Below are 19,846 nucleotides of genomic sequence, written 5' to 3'. Positions count from 1 at the left end.
GTTATTTCCTGCAGCTGATCTACTACTGTAGCTACAGTATTTCTATAGCTAGTCCAATTTAGTTTCTGGTCAATGGTTGTTGACAGAGGGGAATTACCAGAGTGGAAGCATCATTGAATGTCAAGGACTGATGGTTAGATTCTCTTCTGTTGGATATTGTCAATGTCTGGCACATGCGTAACATGAATGCTACTTGCCACTTGGCAGCAGAATCTTGGATATGGTCCAAGTCTAGCTGCATTTGGACATGAACTGTTTGAGTGTCTGAGATTCATAAATGGTGACCAATTAAATCTCTCAGGTTTTAAACAATGAGATCTAATTATCTAATAAAACACTTATTGGTTTATTATAATAACATTTATTCAAAAAAATTGACACCATAGTAGGTAATATACAAGTACAAATGCAAGTACACACTTACTTCAGAAAAAGAGAAAAAAACATAAATCAGAAACCATTGCTTTATGAAAAAAAACTGGCCAATGAATTATTCTTGAAGGCAAAAGAGTAAAGCATAGAATGTTCTGGAGTCTGTGGCTGTGAATGGTCGCCTCTGCAGGGTCTTGATGTTTCTTCAATCTGTCTTCAAAAGAACAAATATATTTGACCTCTAACTCAACAGAGGATTTTGAGAAATGAGAAAACAGTGGGCAGCTTGTCCTTAGCTGGATTTCCTTCAAGCGAATTTATTTTTAGCAGACTTTCTACTGACAGAATCATTTATTTAAGAAAGGTGGTAAGGAAACGCCAGGGCACTACAGACCTGTGAGGCTGACAATAGTGGTGGCAAAGTTATTGGAGCAGTTTCTGAAGGACAGATTTACATGTATTTGGAAAGGCAAGGACTGATTAGGGATAGTTAACATGGTTTTGTGTATACAAAATCATGTCTCACTAACTTGAGTTTGATGAAGAAGTGATGAAGAGGATTGATAAAGGCAGAGTGGTGGACGTTGTCGATAAGGACTTCAGTAAGGCTTTTGACAAGGTTCCACAAGGTAGACTGTTTAACAAGGTTAGATTACATGGAATACAAGAACTATCCATTTGAATACAAAATTGGCTTGAAGGTAGAAAACAGAGGGTGGTGATAGAGGGTTGCTTTTTGGACTGGAGGCCTGTCACCAGTGCATGCCACAGGATTGGTGCTGGGTCCACTCCTTTTGGTAGCTATATAAATGATTTGGATGAGAAACTAGGCAGTATGGTTAGTAACTTTGCAGATGACACCAAAATTGGTGGCGTAGTGGACAGTGAAGAAAGTTACCTCAGAATACAACAGACCTGGATCTAATGGGCAATGGGCCAAGAAGGGGCAGATGGAGTTCAATCAAAATAGATGTGAGGTGCTACATCTTGGTAGGGCAAATCAGACCAGGACTTATAACTTAATAATATGGTCCTGGGGAGTGTTGCTGAACAAAGAGACCTTGGAGTGCAGGTTCACAGTTGCTTGAAAGTGGAGTCACAGGTTGACAGGGAAGTGAAGGCAGCATTTGATACACTTGCCTTAATTGGTCAACACATTAAGTATAGGAGTTGGGAGATCATGTTGTGGCTGTACAGGACATTGATTAGGCCACTTTTGGAATACTGTGTTCAGTACAGGTCTCTCTGCTATAGGAAAGATGTTTGTGAATCCTTTTCAAGTTTCACAACGATGTTACCAGAGTTGAATAGTTTGAGCAATAGGGAAAGACTGAATAGGCTGGGGCTATTTTACCTGGACTGTCAAGAAGCTAAGGGAAGGTCTTGTTTATAAAATCATGAGGGACATGGATAGGGTGAATAATCAAGGTCTTTTCCAAGGTCAGCTTGGAAAAGTTGGACCAAAAGGTCTGTTTCTGTGCTTGTACATCTCTATGACTCTCCATAAAACAAGCTGCTCTTCAAGCTAGTTATTCTTTAAAAACAGTCCGAGCAGTGGTCCACAGAAAAGCAGGTAGTTTTCACCAATGATGCCTTACACAAAAAGCCTTGTTTTAAAGATTTCCAATGTCCAAAATGAACTTTCATTGACCTTTTTTCAAGAAACCATGAAGTGTTTGCACAAAACTTGAAAAATTCATTTTCCACAATCCTTCAAAATAAGGTTTTTCAAATGATATTAAAGTGTTGTTGCTTCAATGGGAAAGAATGTTTTCAGAAGGAAATTGAACATCAAAAACCCTGGCAAACATTTCAAAAACTCACCTTAGAAGGAAGATAGCTGAAGAGATAGTGGAGGCATTAGTAGTGATCTTTCAGAAATCGATAGAATCACGGAGAGTCCCAGAGGACTGGAAAATCACTAATGTGACACCCTTACTTAAAAAGGGAGTTAGACAAATCACAAATAATTACAGAACAATTTGCCTAACCTCGGTCGTGAGCAAGGTCCTGGAATCCATTGTGAAGGATGAGATTTCTGAATACTTGGAAGTGTATGGTAAAATAGCATAAAGTCAGCATGGTTTCATCAAGGGGAGGTCATGCCTGACAAATCAACTAGAATTCTTTGAGGAAATAACGAGCAGGTTAGACCAAGGAGAGCCAATAAATGTTATCTACCTGGACTTCAAGAAGGCCTTTGATGTGGTGCCGCACAGGAGGGCACTAAGTAAGAGTGGTATCAGAGGCAAGGTGCTAGCCTGGATAGAAGCTTGGCTGTCTGGCAGAAAGCAAAGACTGGGGATAAAAGGATCCTTCTCAGGATGACAGCCGGTGACAAGTGGTGTTCCGCAAGGCTTGGTGTGAGGACGACAACTTTTAACTTTATGCATTAACAATCTAGAAGGAGGAACTGAGGGCATTCTGGCTAAGTTTGCAGATGAAACAAAGGGAGATAGGTAGAACTGAGGAGGCAGAAGGATTTGAACAGGTTAGGAAAGTCGGCAAAGAAGTGACAGATTGAGTACAACGTGGGGAAGTGTGAGGTTGGAAGAATAGAGGCCTGGCCTATTTTCTAAATGGGGAGAAAATTCAGAAGTCTGAAATGCAAAGATACTTGGGAGTTCTAGTCCATTGCCCCTCAAAATAAACTTGCAGGTTGAGTCAATAGTTAAGACGACAAATGCAATAATGGTATTTATTTTGACAGGACTTGAATATAAAAATAGGGACATACTTCTGAGACTTTAAGGCTATGGTTAGATCATATTTGGAGTATTGTGTGCAGTTTTGGGCCCCTTATCTCAGGAGGGATGTAGTGACCTTGGAACATGTTCAGAGAAGCTCACGAGAATGATCCCAGGAATGAAAAGCTGAGGTACATTTGAGGACTCTGGGTTTATACTCAGAGTTTGGAAGGATGAAGGGGAATCTAATTGAAACATACAGAATACTTAATGGCCTGGTCAGAGTAGATGTTGGGAAGATGTTTCCATTGTAGGAGAGACTAGGACCCGGGGTCATAGCCTTAGAATAAAGGGAAGATCTTTTAGAACGGAGGTAGAGATACTACTTTAGCCAGAGAGTGATGCATCTATGGAATTAATTGGCACAGAAGGCTGTATATTTAAAGCTGAGATAGATAGATAAGTTTTTGGGGATCCAGAGTTACAGGGAGAGAGGTTGAGAAACTTATCAACCATGATTGAATGGCAGGGCAGACTGGATGGGCTGATTTCTGCTCCTTTTGTCTTATGGTCTTACTATGTTCTCACCATTGTAACATGTTCAAAAGTAATACTGTGCATTTCAAATTTATTAATCAAAGATTAATTTAGCTTTGAATCATCATCTTTTTCATTATTTACAACTGCACGTAAAATATGACAGTCATACATATGGCTTGTCCTATTCAGGCTGTTTTGATGTTTATCCAACAAATAAGTAAGAGTTTGAGACCCCTAGTTTTGCCTTGCTACCACATCCCTTTATGTCTGTTTCCTTTTAAATGCTTATCCAACGTATTCTTAAATGTTGACATACACTTTGTTTAAAATAACTTCAATTATTATATTCAATTATTATTATATTCACAACCATGTATAGAAAAATATTTTATTCTGTTTTCTGACCCATACCTCACATTTCATTTAAACTCCTCTATCAAATAATTACATAGCTTTCAAACTTGTAAAGAAAACACTTTAAGGCTCCATCTGTATTTTTAGTTCCTGGTAAATCTGTACTTAGTCTCTTGATCTGCAGTTGGGAGCTCCATTATTCTATTCTCAGATTTATCATTATGTTTCAAACATCCTCATTCTTTATCGCTTGGGATTGCCGGCATTCCAATAACTTTATTATTTTGTCTGCTTGAACAGTTAAATGCCTACGCATGTATTGAAAAATTGTAAATGCATTATATGGCTTATTTGCTAGTTCATCTTTTGATTAAAGACTTGTTAAAATATAGGCTAGAAACCATTAAGTCATGATAACAAAAGCAAAATACTGCAGATATTGGAAAGCTGAAATACAGAAATAAATGTTTTAAATGCTCAGCAGATCATACTATGTAGAGAGAGAGAAAACAATTAATGACTTGATGAAAGATCATTGATCTTAAATATCACTTTTTTTCCCCTCTCTCCATAGCAACTATGATGTCAGAAAAGACTTGCAAGGAGGTTGTCAGGGTTGGAGGATTTGAGCTATAGGGAGAGGTTGAATAGGCTTGGGCTCTTTTCCTTGGAGCGTTGGAGGCTGAAGGGTGACTTTATAGAAGTTTATCAAATCATGTGGGTCTTGACAGGGTAGATAGACAAGGTCTTTTCCCTGGGGTGGGGCAGTCCAGAACTAGAGGGCACAGGTTTAGAGTGAGAGGGGAAAGATATAAAAGATAACCAAGGGGCAACTTTTTCAGACAGAGGGTGGAGTGTGTGTGGAAGGGGCTGCCAGAGGAAGTGGTGGAGGTTAGTACAATTGCATCATTTAAAAGGCATCTGGATGAGTATATGAATACGGAGGGTTTGGAGGGATATGGACTGAATGCTGGCAGGTGGGACTAGATTGGGTTGGGATATCTGGTCGACATGGACGAGTTGGACCATGCTGTACATCTCCATGACTACTTGACTGCCGAGAGATTTTTGGCTTGTCTGTTTCTATGTCAGATATCCACAAATGCAGAAACTTGTTTTATAATGTAGTTGTAATGCCATATAGGGAGAAACTGTTCCCCCTTAGTAGAAGGGTTAATGACAAAGGGGTGCAGTTTACAGCAAGGGACAGGACATTGAAAGGATTTGAGGAGATTTTCACCCAGCGGGTAATAGGTATCTGGAACTCACTACCTAAAAGGATGGTAGGACCAGGATATTTGGGAAGCATTGAGATGAGCTTGAAATGCAAAAAACACACAAGGGGAAGGGAAGTGTGTGTGGTGGGGTGACTTGAGAAAACTCAACGGTTCTGACTGCATCTGTAGAGAGAGAAAGCATAGTAAATGATTAGAGTCCAGTGACTCCTCTTCAGATCTAACTTCTGACTGCACTTACTGGACTCAATGCTATGACTCTGTTTTCTTTCTCTCTCCCCCCAGAAACTGCCAGATCCATTCAGTTTCTGCAGGAACTTGTGTGTATCTTTCTCTGCTTCTTCAGTACAGTTCTCTTTTGGATCTGTAGCATATGTGGATTGTGGTTTTTGGTTTTATTTCAGAACAGATGCTACAGTTTGGTGATGGGCCAAAGGGCCACCTTCCTTCATCATGCGATCACAAGCAATGGAAAGCTGCAGACAAACATTTCTTTATTTTGTTAAAAAAAAAATCACACAGCACCAGACAGTAGTCCAACAGGCTTATTTGGAAGCACTAGCTTTCGCAATGCTGCTCCTTCAATCAGGTGGTTGTGGAGTATAAGATTGTAAGACAATTTATAGCAAAAGTTTACAGTGAGATGTAACTGAAATTATATATTGGAAAAAAGTCTGGGATTGTTTGTTAAGTCTCTCATCTTTTAGAATGAACATGTTGATTTCAGTTCTTTCATATGTAAATCGAAGAATGTTTAAAAGTTACATTCTCAAGTAAACTTTAACAATTGGTGGCCCAAATAATGCATTGAAGGTATGAGCTGCCCTGAGTGAGACTGGTCAGTCAGTGCCGCAACGGTCAGACGGATTCGAAATCTAAAAAAAAATGGATTTCCAGAATCTTAAATGGATTTATGCAGTTTTTGAGCAAAGTAAACTGTAATTCTGCAAGTACAAATTCATCCCACAAACGTGCATGTGTGTGTGTGGTTATGAGTGTGTATAAAGGAGTAGAATGAGAAGGTGCAGATGAGAGAGTATATGCGTAAGTGTATGAGAGAGGGTCCTGCAGCATAAGAGATAGACATTGTTGGCTGCGTCACATGAATACCTACCATGTACATGGTGGGAAGGTGTCCCCACACGTAATGGCAGTATCCATGTCAACATCCTGACACTTCTTGCAGCATCCATGACAAGGTTGTATGGTGTTGTCCTGAAAGCTGGACAGTTTGCTGCGAACAATGACCTATTTGAGATTTGGTGGCTGCTTAAAGGTGAGAGGCGGAGGTGTGGGGAAGGTGCTCATTCTCAATGATAATGTGTTGCAGGTTGCAAAGAACATTGTACTTTTTAAAAAAAAAAATTACACCTTAAATGCATTATCTGGGCTAGCATGACACTAATTGTTAAAGTTCACTTGAGAATAGCTTTCATATGTAAATTGCAGAACATTTTGAAAGAACTTAAACTAACATGTTCATTCTAAAAGATGAGAGGCTTAAACAATCCAGGTCTTTTCAATACATAAGTTAGTTACATCACACTGTACACATTTGCTTTAAATTTTGTGTCTTACAATCTTATACTTCATAAGCACCTGGAGGAGCAGCACTGCTAAAGCAAGTGTTGATTTATTTGGAAGCACAACCTGGTGTTGTGATTTTTAAGCTTTGTACACCCCAGTCCAACACCACATCTCAAATCATTTATTTCAAAAGTATCCTTGTACGTGTATGTAGTCACAAACAGTTCTGTACATTAGCATATCAAGGAAATAAAGCATTGGTGTTTGACTGTCCAAAGACCTCTCCAACACATACAATACAACTTACATACCAAGATAGTGGAATTCTGAATTCAGTAAAAAAAACTGGAATTAGGAGTCTAATGCTGACCGTTGTGGATTGTCGGGAAAAAACCCATCTGGTTCACTAATGTCCTTCAGGGAAGGAAACTGCAATCTTCACCTGGTCTGGCCCACACGTGACTCCAGACCCCAGCAACATGGCCGACTCTGAAATGCCCTCTGGGCAATAAATACTGGCCCAGCCAGCGATGTCCACATTCATTAAATGGATTTTAAAAAGAGATGGGGAAATTGATGAGAGACGGGGCGCAAAACGAGAAGAGAGAGAGAGATTTACATACCTTCGCATCGACATCAAACTGAATACCAGCGACTGGCAGCTTGACCTGGAAGCGGAGCCCGGCCGGGAGGGGGGGCTCGCGCGGTGCAGTCTGGGAGCTTTGCCCGTTGGCGTCCGCTGCGTGTCTCGCGGACTCTGAGCCGCTGGCGCTGGCGGAGCGCGAGCGGCTTGACCCTGGACCGTGCGCGAGGAGGCGGCGGGAGGCCCGAACTGAACAACATCTGGGAGAGGAGAGGAGAGGGGAGGGGAGGCGGCGGGAAAAAAAAACCGCCGCTTGACACCTTCCAGGACAAGGCCTCTCCTCCGCTCGCAACTTTATACCTTCCGTAATTCATCCCGACCTCTCCGGAGTTTGATTGCTGCTGGAGGAGGAGATTGAGGCTCTGGTTGGGGGGGGTGGAAAAAAAGGTTATCGCGGGAAAGGCAACCTCCTCTTCCACCACCACCCCTTCCTTCCCCGTCCCCCCCCCAAACCCACTCCGGCCAACGATCGGATCAGCGACCCCTCCCGTCCCCTCCCTGATCCACCATGTCCGGCGAGAGGAACAGGCGATCGCTGGCTTTCCGCACCGGAGCCGCCGCCGTCAGGATCGACCCCGAGCTAGGGCCTCACCACCACCAAAACAACAACAACAACGGTAGCGGCAGCGAGGCCTCGAACGGGGCCTTCCCGTCCGTCAGTCCGAGCAAATCGGCCGCGCTGGACGGCGCCCAGGCCGAGGCCCCCCCAGCTCCAGCCCCCTCCGCCGAGGAGGACTGGGTCGAGACGGTGGTGGTGGACGACGAGTACCCGGAGCAAGAGGTCTCCTCGGTGCGGGTAGTCGACGGCGGGTCGATCAGCAGCAACGAGTCCGAGGAAGAGGAGGAGGAGGCGGCGCCGGTGGCGGCGGCGGACGGGCAGCTGGAAGGGATGGACGGGCCCGACAGTAAGGAGCGAGCCCCGACGCCCGGTGAAGGAGCCGGAGGCGCCGTGGGTCAGGAGGACGAGGAGGAAAACGACGGCGGCGGCGGCTGCAGCAGGAGAGGATTCGGGCTGACCCTGCTCGGGCGGCCCCAGTCCTTCCTGCTGCCCCAGCAGCGCACTTTCCAAAGGTCGTGGCTGCAGGAGTTCCCGTGGCTTCAGTACGAGCAGGAGACGGGCCTTATGTACTGCTCGTGGTGCCTGCGGGCCAACAGCGGGGCGGGGAGCAACAATAACCGCAACAAGTTCGTGAAGGGAAGCCGCAATTACAGACGAACCACGCTGCTGCGGCATCACCTTTACACCGAGCACCGGCAGAATGACCCAACGGCTGCCGCCTGCATGGAGGTGAGTGTGATTATAAATCACAACTGCAAAAGGCGGTCTCGGCTTCCTCTCCAGATGGGGGAGGGTGATAAGTAGCCATTGCTGATCCTGCGTTCGTTCAGATTGCTGTGACTCCATTTACTTCAGGCTGAGAGCGCTGGTTCTTCAGGTTACTCCGAGTTAAAAAAGACGATATGGTTTCGAATGCTCTTTCCCTCTCGCCCAGTCTCTCCCCCCCCCCCCCCGCAGTTCCTTAATCCATTTTCACAACAGATTGAATTCAGTTTGGATCTATTGATTGGAACGGAATTTGATCTTGTACCCTGTGCCCCATGGATTGGAACACAGCACGGCGAGAGATCACATTACTGATCAGTGTACGGTGTATTTGGAAGCGGACGAAAAATGCAACCAACAAAATAAAGTTTCTATTGTGGGTGGCACTTTAAAAGAGTTTTGTTGCCCCCGCACAGTATGATGCCGTCTGGTTTGAGAATTTATTTTGTAGGAGTGCGTGCTGTCTTGCGTTGGTCAATAGTATTTTTCAGCTTGGTAAATTAAAATTCATTCCACTTTTTTTGCATTGCAAGGAAGCATTCTAACATTTTAAGCGATTGTATTGCTATTTACAGTATACCTAAAAGCTGTTAGGTATGGTATTAAAAACATTTTTTTGGAAAAATAAAAATGTAGATCTTGGAAATCAAACAAAAACTGAAAATACTCAAATGTAGCAAATTGGGCAGGCTCTTTGGAGAGAGTTAAAAATCACACAACACCAGGTTATAGTCCAACAGGTTTAATTGGAAGCACTAGCTTTCGGAGCGCTGCTCCTCCTTCAGGTGGTGAAGGAGCAGTGCTCCAAAAGCTAGTGCTTCCAATTAAACTTGTTGGACTGTAACCTGGTGTTGTGTGGTTTTTAATTTTGTATACCCTAGTCCAACGCCAGCATCTCCAAATCTATGGAGGGAGTACACTAGTTGCAATGTCAGCTGTAAAGCCTTCATAAGGATTTAGCAAAATGCTGTTTTGAAAAATGGAACAGTATAGCTAAGGCATTACAATTTGGTTCAGTGGATAACCCATTTTAATCTTCAAGGTGGTTGTGGTGAAACGGTTAAAAATTATGTCCCAATACATGTGTGAATCTAACCGGAATGGAGGTATTGGGCCAAGCAGTGGAATATGGTGAGAGTATATCAGCTGGAAAAGTCTCCAGTTTGGTGAGTCTGCTCCGGGGTTACGTTTAACCGCCGAGCGTGGGTTGTTGGCAACCGCTCTACGAGAACTGACGGCTCCCAGTTCCGGTAACATGTAGGGTGAGTATAAGCCAGACCCGTTGTAAGTATGAGACCTGGTTGTGGCGACGCTGCGGGGAATAAAATGCTCATATTCTAGCAGACTCGCCTCTTGGTCGTTTGTTCTGTGTCAGACTACTCTCCTACGAACGTGACCTTGAGAATTTTTTTAAAACAGTGGTCAAACTTCATTATAGATTGGTTCTACACTTTGAAGGTTCTAAATTAAACCTACCAACTGTGATCATTAGTGACATGAGCCTCAGCTTATGATATTTTGATCAGGAAACCATCAGCCACTGATGTCTTTTCGGAGTATTTTCGAGAGCTACAGAGTATATAATAAAATTTGCAAATACAATTGTAAAATTTGCAGATACCTATTAGTTTCATTCTGCACTTGAACTCTGTAATAGAGACATGAAAATCATGTACAGTTAATATCCAGAAGACTTTAAAATTGCAATTTTTAGACATTGGTTATAATCTATTCATTGTGATGCATAAATTGGACGAACTTTGATTGAATTCAAGAACTGATTTGAAGTAGTTTGACCACTGTTATCTTTTTGAATAATGCCAAGTCTGTTCAAACATAGGTTTGTCAGTACTCTTGGTATTTCGTTGTGTTACAGGGCTCATAGCAATGTTAGAAAGTAAATTGTAAATGCAGTCATTGATAAGTGGACCAGTTTTGAAAAAAAAGAGGAATGTTCTCACTGGGTCAATAATAGTAATTGTCAAATCATATGAAACCTTCTTGTCTTGCTGCAACATGCCTTTTTTTGACAACTCCCAAAGACAGCATTATGGAGAGGATAATTTGAAAAGGCACAGCTGCCTTGTGAAAGGTATTGTACCAGCCTAGAATAACAGTCTGTCTCAAATTAATGTAATTGCATCTATCCCAGATGAGCTCACTGTCACTCGTTTACTTACATTATCTGAAAGTCTTGTTCCTTGATCAGTTTCTTCAGTTTTCTTCCAATGCATGTTTGTTTTTATAGCACTGCATATGAAAATATAGTCAAGATAGAGTTTAATCAGATAATATTTATTAATGTGCTCATGAAGTACATGAATATTTTAAAATGACATTGATGTATATAGAATAACAGTTCAGATGATGTAAAGATTTCGAGTGGTAAGCAGTGACTAGTCGGGTCATTGATGCAGGGATCTCACCTATTCGCAGTGTGTTTTGATGATTTAGGTGAGGGAACTCGATGCAATATTTCCAAGTTTGCAGGCAACAGAAAGTTGGTTCGGAGGGTGAAATGTGACAAGAATGCAGAGATGCTTCAGTGTGATTTGGATGAGTTGAGCGAGTGGGCAAATGAAGTATAGTATGGGTAAATGTGAAGTTATCCATTTTGGTCCCAAAAACAGGAACGCAGGGTTATTATTTCAGTGGTGATAGATTGACAAAAGGGGAGGTGCAACAAGATGTGTGTCTTTTATACCAGTCTCTGAAAGAAAGCATGCAGGTGCAGTAGGTGGTGAAGAAGGTAACACTATGTTGTACTTCATAGCAAAAGAATTTGAGTACAGGAGTAGATTGCTGTAATTGTATAGGATCTTGGTGAGACAACCTCCTTATTTGAAGAGGATGTTCTGGCTATGAATGGGGTGCAACAAAGATTTACCATATTTATTGTTGCAATGGATGGTCTCACGTAAGAATAGAGACTGGATTTTTGGCTTGAGGTCAGAAGAATGAGAGAAATCTATAAAATTCTACCAGGGTAAATGCCAGAAAGGATGTTCCCTTTCTTGGGGAATCCAGAATCAGGGATCATAGTTTAAAGATGGGGGGTAGACTACTAAGGATGAGACAAGAACTATTTTTCACACTGTGTTGAGCCTGTGAAATCCTCTGCCACGAAAAGTGGTCAAGGCCATAATATCGGTTGTTTTCAAGAAGTTAGATATTGTCTTTAGGGCTAAAGGATATGGGGAGAAATTGGGAACAGGATACTGAGTAGGATGATCAGCTATGATCATGCTGAATGGCAGAGTAGGCTGAAAGGGCAAAATGGCTTACTCCTGCTCTTTTATATGTTTCTACATCTGTTAAAGAATCAGGGATCCTGAAAGCATAAGTGACTTTGTACAAAATTGTTGAGGTTTCCTAGTTTGACTTGAACCCCAAGATTGCATTGTTGGATCTTGTGTAACATTTCAGTGCATTTGAAGATTTTTTTAATGCAATTTCTATGTTGAATTCTTTTTGGGAGGGTTTGTAATTAGTATTTTAAGATAGGCAGATGACAATATACAGCACTTTTCTGAATAAATGGAACCTGTTTGGCTTGTCTTGATGAAATAATGCAGGTTAATGTTTACACCATGTTCCTGTAGGAAGTATCCCTTTAGACACCTGAGTAAGTATTGTAAAAAAAAATTGGGGTTTTAAATCTTATTGAGAGGTCACATGTTTTAATAAGGAGGTTGTGAAATATTCTTGAAGACTTTGATTGTTCACTGTTCACTATAGAACTGGTCAAATACACTAGAAAAATCCACGGACCAACTTGTTCTCAATGCTGTTTTATTTCCGTTCAAAGCTCTATCTATTAGGCATTTACTTTGCGAATGCATCATCTTGATTGGCCACAACAAAATTTTTTTGAGGTTGTCAAGCAGTGTTTTTAAAGGAAGCTATATTCCCGAGAGAAGCATTTAACAAGATTTCAGAGTGAGAGATTTTTGTTTTGCATTTGGGATCCATTGGTTTCCCAGTAGAGTTTTAGTACATCGAGATTATCTTTCTTAAAGTTATTATTTTCCTAAATATGCAGTGGCTTAAGTCTAAATGGAACTGCCATGGCTAGATTTAATCATTCAATTTTCTGTTGCCAAAGCTAAGTCTCTTTTAGGAGATTTTACTGTAGTTGTGTTACTGGAAACTATTTATAATAAATATCGTCCCTTGAAAATCATCACAATGTGATACTTTCTGGGATCTTTGTGATATTTGCTCTCAATGTTAAGGAAATATCTTGTGCAAGATTTAACAGTTTGCATTCTTGGGTGATATCTCAAATTTATAAAGGCAAGTTTTCAATGTTAGTTGTATTATTTTTTGACAAGTTTTAAAAGTTAATAAATATGTTAAAACTGTTATGCTAGTTTTTTTTATTTTCATGTTTGTCCTGCATGTACCTTTTCTTTCTTGTCTTATTCGTGATAGTTAAGAAGTAGGCAAAGGCTTTATATAGAGTCACAGTGTCATACAGCACAGAAACAGACTCTTTGGTCCAACCAGTCCATGTCGAGCATGATCCCAAACTAAACTAGTCTCATCGTCTTCTCCTGGCCTATATCCCTCCAAACTTTTCCGATACGTATATCCATCCAAATGTCTTTCAAATGTTGTAATTGTACCCGCATCCACCACCTCCTCAGGAAGTTCATTTCACATGCAATCCACCTCTTAAAAAAAAATTTACTTCTTATGTCTTTTTAAATCTCTCTCCTCTCTCCTTTAAAATGTGCCCCCTAGTCTTGAAATCCCTCATCTTAGGGAAAAGACAACTACCATCAACTCTTATCTGTACCTCTTATTATTTTATGAACTTCCATCAGGTCACCTCTCAACCTCCTACGTGCCAGTGAAAAAAACTCCCATCCTAGCCAACCTTTCTTTATAACACAAACCTTTCATACCTACAGCATCCTGGTAAATCTCTTCTGAACCGTCTCTAGCTTGATAATATCCTTCCCTATAACTGGGCAACCAGAACTGGATACAGTAATCCAGAAGAGGCCCCACCAATGTCTTGTACAACCTCAACATAACTTCCCAACTGCTATACTTAAAGGACTGAGCAGTGAAGGCAAGCATGCCAAACGCCTTTTTAACCATCCTGTCTATATGTGACACAAACTTTAAAGAATTATGTACGTGCACCCCTGGTCCTTCTGTTCTACGACACTACCAAGGCCCTTCCATTAATTATATAAGCCCTACCCATGCTTTTTATACTAAAATACAATACCTTGCACTTATCCAGATTGAACTCCAACTGCCATTTTTCAGCCAATTGACCCATTTGATCAAGTTCCCTTTGTATTCTTAGAAAACCTTCTTCACTGTCTACTATGCCACCAATTTTGTGAGATCAAGAATGTCTCAATCACTGCCTTGAAGACATTTAACATCCTGGCCTCCACTGCGATCCGTGGCAATGAATTTCACAGGTCCACCACTCTCTGGCTGAAGAAATGTCTCATCATTTCTGTTCTAAATTGACCCTCTCTAATTCTAAGGCTGTGCCCACGGGTTCTAGTCTCCCCGCCTAACAGAAATAACTTCCCAGCTTCCAACCTTTTAAGCCATGCATTATCTTGTAAGTTTGTATTAGATCTGTCCTTCTAAACTCTTAATGAATACAATCCCAGAAATCTCAGCTGTTCATCGTATGTTAGGCCTACTATTCCAGGGATCATCTGTGTGAATCTCCGCTGGACACGCTCCAATGCCAGTATGTCCTTCCTGAGGTGTGGGGCCCAAAATTGGACACAGTATTCTAAATGGGGCCTAACTAGAGCTTTATAAAGTCTCAGAAGCACATCGCTGCTTTTATACTCCAACCCCTTTGAGATAAATGACCACATTACATTTGCTTTCTTAATCACGGACTCAACTTGCAAGTTTACCTTTAGAAAGTCCTGGAGTAGTCCTAGATCCTTCTGTACTTCACCTTTATGAATTTTCTCACTGTTTAGAAAAAAGTACATGCCTGTATTCTGTTCTCCAAAGTGCAAGAACTTGCATTTGCTCACATTGAATTTCATCAGTCATATCTAGGACCACTTTCCTAAACTGTCTAAATCTTTTTGCATGTTCTCATTCCAGTCATCAGGCACACTGCCTATGGTTATAAATGGTGCAAATACTTTTGCAAGAGGTCTTGTAATTTCCTCTGTCACTTCCAACAATGTTCTGGGATAGATTTGATCAGGTCCCGGAGATGTATCCGCCTTTATATTCTCTAAGACCCACTGAACTTGCTCTTCTGTAATGTGAACTGTTTTTAAAACATCAAAGTTTATTTCTCTGCATTCTCTAGACTCCATTTTTTTTCACAATAAAAACTGATGCAAGATATTAATTTAGTATCTTTCCCATCTCCTGGAGTTCAACACAAAGACAACCTCCTTGATCTTTAAGAGACCCTACCCTCTCTCTAGTTACCCTATGGTTTTTAGTGTGTTTGTAGAAACTCTTCGGACTATTGTTAATCTTACCTGCCAATGCTAACTCAAAACCCCTCTTTGCCTTCCTGATTTCTCTCTTATGAATGCCCCTACATTCTATCTATTGCTTAAGAGATTCAATTGAACTAAATTATCTACATCTAAAGTAATAATCTGCATCTGCTGTTAGTATGATGGACACAAGTTTGTAAAGTGATAACTGGCTCAGTTTCAGGAAGACTAATACATGCAATTGATGTATTGTTTATGTGGGTCAGTTAGATTAAAAGTAACATTTCAAAGTTGGCGTTTAAATGGTTGAGAAGTTAAATTAGCATTTTACTCATGCAGACATGGAAATTAAAGGCAGTTGGTTAGTTAAGTGCATTTAGCTCATAAAATAGCATTCTCAATACCTTTTGGACAGCTAAATTTAGCTCTGATGCATTTTAATTTTAGGTAGTATACTCAAATTTTCTCTTGCTTTCTTATTCTAAGCTTCTGTTAGACCGTACCAAGTTTGAGGATATGATTATGGGCTTAAATTTGTAGTTTTTGCAGCAGTCTGAAATCATCCAAAATTACTTACTTATACATCCGATACTGGATCTAGTAATTGTTACAATATTTTATGGAACATTGGGTTTTACTTATTGAATAAATCGTTTCCCTCAGTTCACGTATTGGGATATTCATTGAGTGATCTGGATTACATTTGTATCAAATTAAATGAGTTGGAACAGCTTACTTTTATGGTAATAAAGTTTTTGAACTAGGACTGATGAAGCACATCAGTATTGGAACATGAGCTGACACAATTGGGTAACACCTAACAAATGTTGTCAACTAATTGTGTGAATAAACTGGTAGAATTATTAGAAATCAATGCGATTATATGGATCATTGCATATGAGTCAAGGTCACACATTTTGGACATCAACATTTTTGTTGTTTCTATTAGATATTAAATTTCAACTGGAGCTTCTTCTGTCCACATATGTTATTATTCAGTAATGTTCTGTCTCATTCAAATTTGCTGTATTATGGTGAGCTTTCTGGTCAGGTCATTCATACTGTATTGCTGGTTCTTAGGTTTCAGTTCTTTGTTGATTGTAAAAATCAGGAATATGTTCCTGACTGAGCTGAGTAATGAGAACAATCCTGTGTTTGATTCCTGATCTTGACAGAATTTGTTAAACCCCATATCACATAATCCACTTTTGAGATATGCAACGTAAAGGCAAGTACTGTCTTCAAAACCATTTTCCATGAATTCCATAATTCTGTTGCGTCATAAGAGTCTGCTGTCTCAAAGGTGTAATTTCAGATTGCTACAATCACAACTTAGTTTTTAAAGAATCAGGATAGTTGGTCTTTTAAAGAAAATATTTCTTTGATCCAACTTGAGCAAAATTATATTGCCAAGCTAACGTTTTAATCAGATTTTGAACAACTGTTCTTCTAAGCACCTAATATATCAGGTAATTTATTTTAGCACAAACATTGTCGCAGAACAAAGTGTAAGGATGCAGATTTGCTGCCTGTTTTATTGAACGTAACGTAAATATATGCAGTAGTAGACCATTTGACCTCTTGAGCCTGTTCTGCCATTGATTAAGATGAAGGTTGATCTGATTGTGGCCTTCATTCATTTTTCTGCTTAGCCACGTCATTTGATTTCCTTTACATTAAAAAATTGTGACCCCGTTTGGGATAGAGTTCCAAAGATTAACAACCCTCTGATAGAATAAATCCTTCCTAATCTTTCTCTTAAGTGAAACCCCTTTATTATGATGCTGTTCCCTTAGTTTTTGATGCCCCAAGATGAAGATATCTTGTAGCATCTTCCCTACTAATTCCTCAATATATTTTTCAATAAATATAGGCTGAACCTTTCCTCCTTAAAAGTTCTCCCCCACGGCTGATCTAAATATGTTAATTCCATTGAATATGATGAGTAGTATGCCCTATGAATATGGATACAGAGTTGGAAAGTTTATTCTTATTAGCTTTGACAAAGGGTCAGTTAGACTCGAAACGCAGCTCTTTTCTCTCCTTACAGATGCTGCCAGACCTGTTGAGATTTTCCAGCATTTTCTGTTTTGGTTTATTCATACTAAAACTACACTGCCTCTCCATGAGCTGACTTGGATCAGCCAGTCTTTAAGTTGTTAACCTGGCATGGTTCTTTGATTACTGGAGAACCTTTTCTGAGCAAACTCTGTTCTTCCTTCGCTAGGGGCTGAAACTGCATGCAGTATTGTAAGTGGGGTCTCACCAATGTCCTGCACGATTGTTGAGGATTTTTCTATATTTTGTCCTTTCCCCTTGCTAAAAGGCCAGTACTTTATTTACCTACATAACTACTTTTTTGATTCATAATGAGGTCACCCAGATCCCTCTGTACTACAGAATTCTGCAGTCTACCTTTCCATTTAAATAATCTGTTTTCGCATTTTTCCAACTGAAGTGGACAGCCTTTTATTTTCCTACATTATATTCAGGTTGATTTTTGCCTACCCGCCTAGCCTATCCATATTAGTCTTTTTGAATCCTCATCACAACTTGCTTTCCTCCCTGTAGATTTGGCTACTGTACAATTGGTCCTTTCATCCAATTCCATTACATGAAATTTAATGCTTCCTCTTTGTCTTTCCTGCTTGTTACATGTTCAAAAACCTCTAACGCTCTTTCACAAAACCATGTTGACTGCACTTGTATTCTGATATTCTCGATGTCCTGCTATTACTTTCTTAATAATGGTTTCCGGCATTTTTCCAATGACAGCCTGATTCTTGTGGGACTAGGCCAATCGCAGGGACAGCTCCTCAAGAAATGTTGTTTGATGGTCTGGAATCAATTGGTCTAAAAATCTTGCTCTTTGAGAAAAAGCGCACCATTTTAGAAACTAAGAAATGTTTCCTCTAATTTTTAAGGTGTTAATTGTCAGATTATTGTTACAGCTACTGTCATGCATGCAAATATTCATTGATTGAAAGACAAAAGATAATTCATTGATTGAAAGACACAGTTATGAAGTTTGTGATTGATGGAAGACCTCTGCTTGAACCATATTAATGAAAGTACTACTCATCTTAATTTGACCAACGTTAGTCACATTTCTCACTATTTCCATTAAACATTTTGTTCTGAGCTTGAGCTGTAATTCTATAAAAATATTAAAAATTGTCTCCCACAGCTAATCTAATATTTTAACTCCATAGAATATGCTTAGTATGCACTATTTGTATAGCTGTGCTATTGGAAAATTTAGGCAAAAGTGAGACATTCAATCCCTCTACACCTCCATCCACCATGACCAGGGCCTCCAAGCCCTCCGTTTCTTCCTCTCCCGACGTCCCCAACGGTACCCTACCACTGACTCTCTCATTCGTTTGGCTGAACTGGTCCTCACCCTTAACAATTTCTCCTTCGAATCCTCCCACTTCCTCCAGACCAGAGGGGTAGCCATGGGCACCCGTATGGGCCCCAGCTATACCTGTCTCTTTGTCGGCTATGTAGAACAGTCCATCTTTCGTAGTTACACTAGCACCACTCTCCGCCTCTTCCTCCACTATGTTGATGACTGCATCGGCGCCACCTTGTGCTCCTATGAGGAGGTTGAGCAGTTCATCAATTCACCAACAGATTCCACCCCGACCTTAAATTCACCTGGACCATCTCTGACACCTCCCTCCTCTTCCTGGACCTCTCCATCTCCATTAATGACGACCGACTTGATACTGACTGACATTTTTTACAAACCCACCGACTCCCACAGCTACCTGGATTACACCCCTTCCCACCCTACCTCCTGCAAAAATGCCATCCCGCATTCCCAATTCCTCCGCCTCCGCCGTATCTGCTCCCAGGAGGACCAGTTCCACCACAGAACACACCAGATGGCCTCCTCCTTTTGAGATCGCAATTTCCCTTCTTACGTGGTTGCAGATGCCCTCCAACGCATCTCACCCACATCCCGCACCTCCACCTTCAAACCCCACCCCTACAACCGGAGCAAGGACAGACCCCGGTCCTCGCATTCCACCCTACCAGCCTTCGCATTAACCGCATCATCAGCCTACATTTCCGCCACCTCCAAACAGACCCCACCACCAGAGACATATTTCCCTCCGCATCCCTTTCCGCTTTCCGCAAAGACTGTTCCCCCCCGTGACTACCTGGTGAGGTCCACACCCCACAACAAACCACCCTCCTTTGCCATTGCAAAACCTGCGTCCACACCTCCTCCCTCACCACCATCCAAGGCCCCAAAGGAGCCTTCCACATCCATCAAATTTTCACCTGCACATCCACCAAAGTCATTTATTGTATCCGTTGCTCCCGATACGGTCTCCTCTACATTGGGGAGACTGGACGCCTTCTCGCAGAGCATTTCAGGGAACATCTCCAGGACACCCGCACCAATCAACCCCACCGCCCCGTGGCCCAACATTTCAACTCCTCCTCCCACTCTACTGAGGATATGCAGGAGCTGGGGCTCCTCCACCGCCACTCCCTAACCACTCGGCGCCTGGAGGAAGAATGTCTCATCTTCTGCCTCGAAACACTTCAACCCCAGTGCATCGATGTGGACTTGACCGGTTTCCTCAGTTCCCCTCCCCCCACCTTATCCAGTTCCAACCTTCCAGCTCAGCACTGTCCTCATGACCTGTCCTACCTGCCAATCTTCCTTCCCACCTATCCACTCCACCCCCCCC

At 41.4% G+C, this 19,846-nt stretch overlaps 1 protein-coding gene and 1 long non-coding RNA gene across 4 annotated transcripts in view; one reads left to right on the top strand and one right to left on the bottom strand.

Annotated features, from left to right (window-relative positions):
• Nucleotides 1-365: 365 nt before the first annotated feature.
• On the bottom strand, nt 366-8,682 carry LOC122549374. 3 transcript variants are annotated; one of them, XR_006311510.1, is made up of 3 exons: nt 8,596-8,682; nt 7,339-7,720; nt 366-586 (listed from the first exon to the last, which is right to left on the bottom strand). It is a non-coding gene; the product is annotated as an uncharacterized LOC122549374 (long non-coding RNA). The 3 variants fall into 3 exon arrangements; XR_006311509.1 differs by lacking the exon at nt 8,596-8,682 and adding an exon at nt 8,128-8,216; XR_006311511.1 differs by lacking the exon at nt 8,596-8,682 and adding an exon at nt 8,128-8,216 and having other exon boundaries at nt 366-582.
• The window catches only part of zbtb10 (zinc finger and BTB domain containing 10), a 100,750-nt gene continuing 88,551 nt past the window's right edge, over nt 7,648-19,846 (top strand). The window contains exon 1 of the mRNA XM_043689094.1: nt 7,648-8,646. Coding sequence (XP_043545029.1) covers nt 7,867-8,646 — 780 coding nt within the window. The 5' untranslated portion in view covers nt 7,648-7,866. The remainder of the gene's footprint in view (nt 8,647-19,846) is intronic.

Source organism: Chiloscyllium plagiosum, chromosome 4, assembly GCF_004010195.1.
Source record: "Chiloscyllium plagiosum isolate BGI_BamShark_2017 chromosome 4, ASM401019v2, whole genome shotgun sequence".
NCBI classification, from domain to species: Eukaryota; Metazoa; Chordata; class Chondrichthyes; order Orectolobiformes; family Hemiscylliidae; genus Chiloscyllium; species Chiloscyllium plagiosum.
Note: the sequence above shows the minus strand (reverse complement) of the source record. Positions and strands in the feature narration are given on the sequence as shown.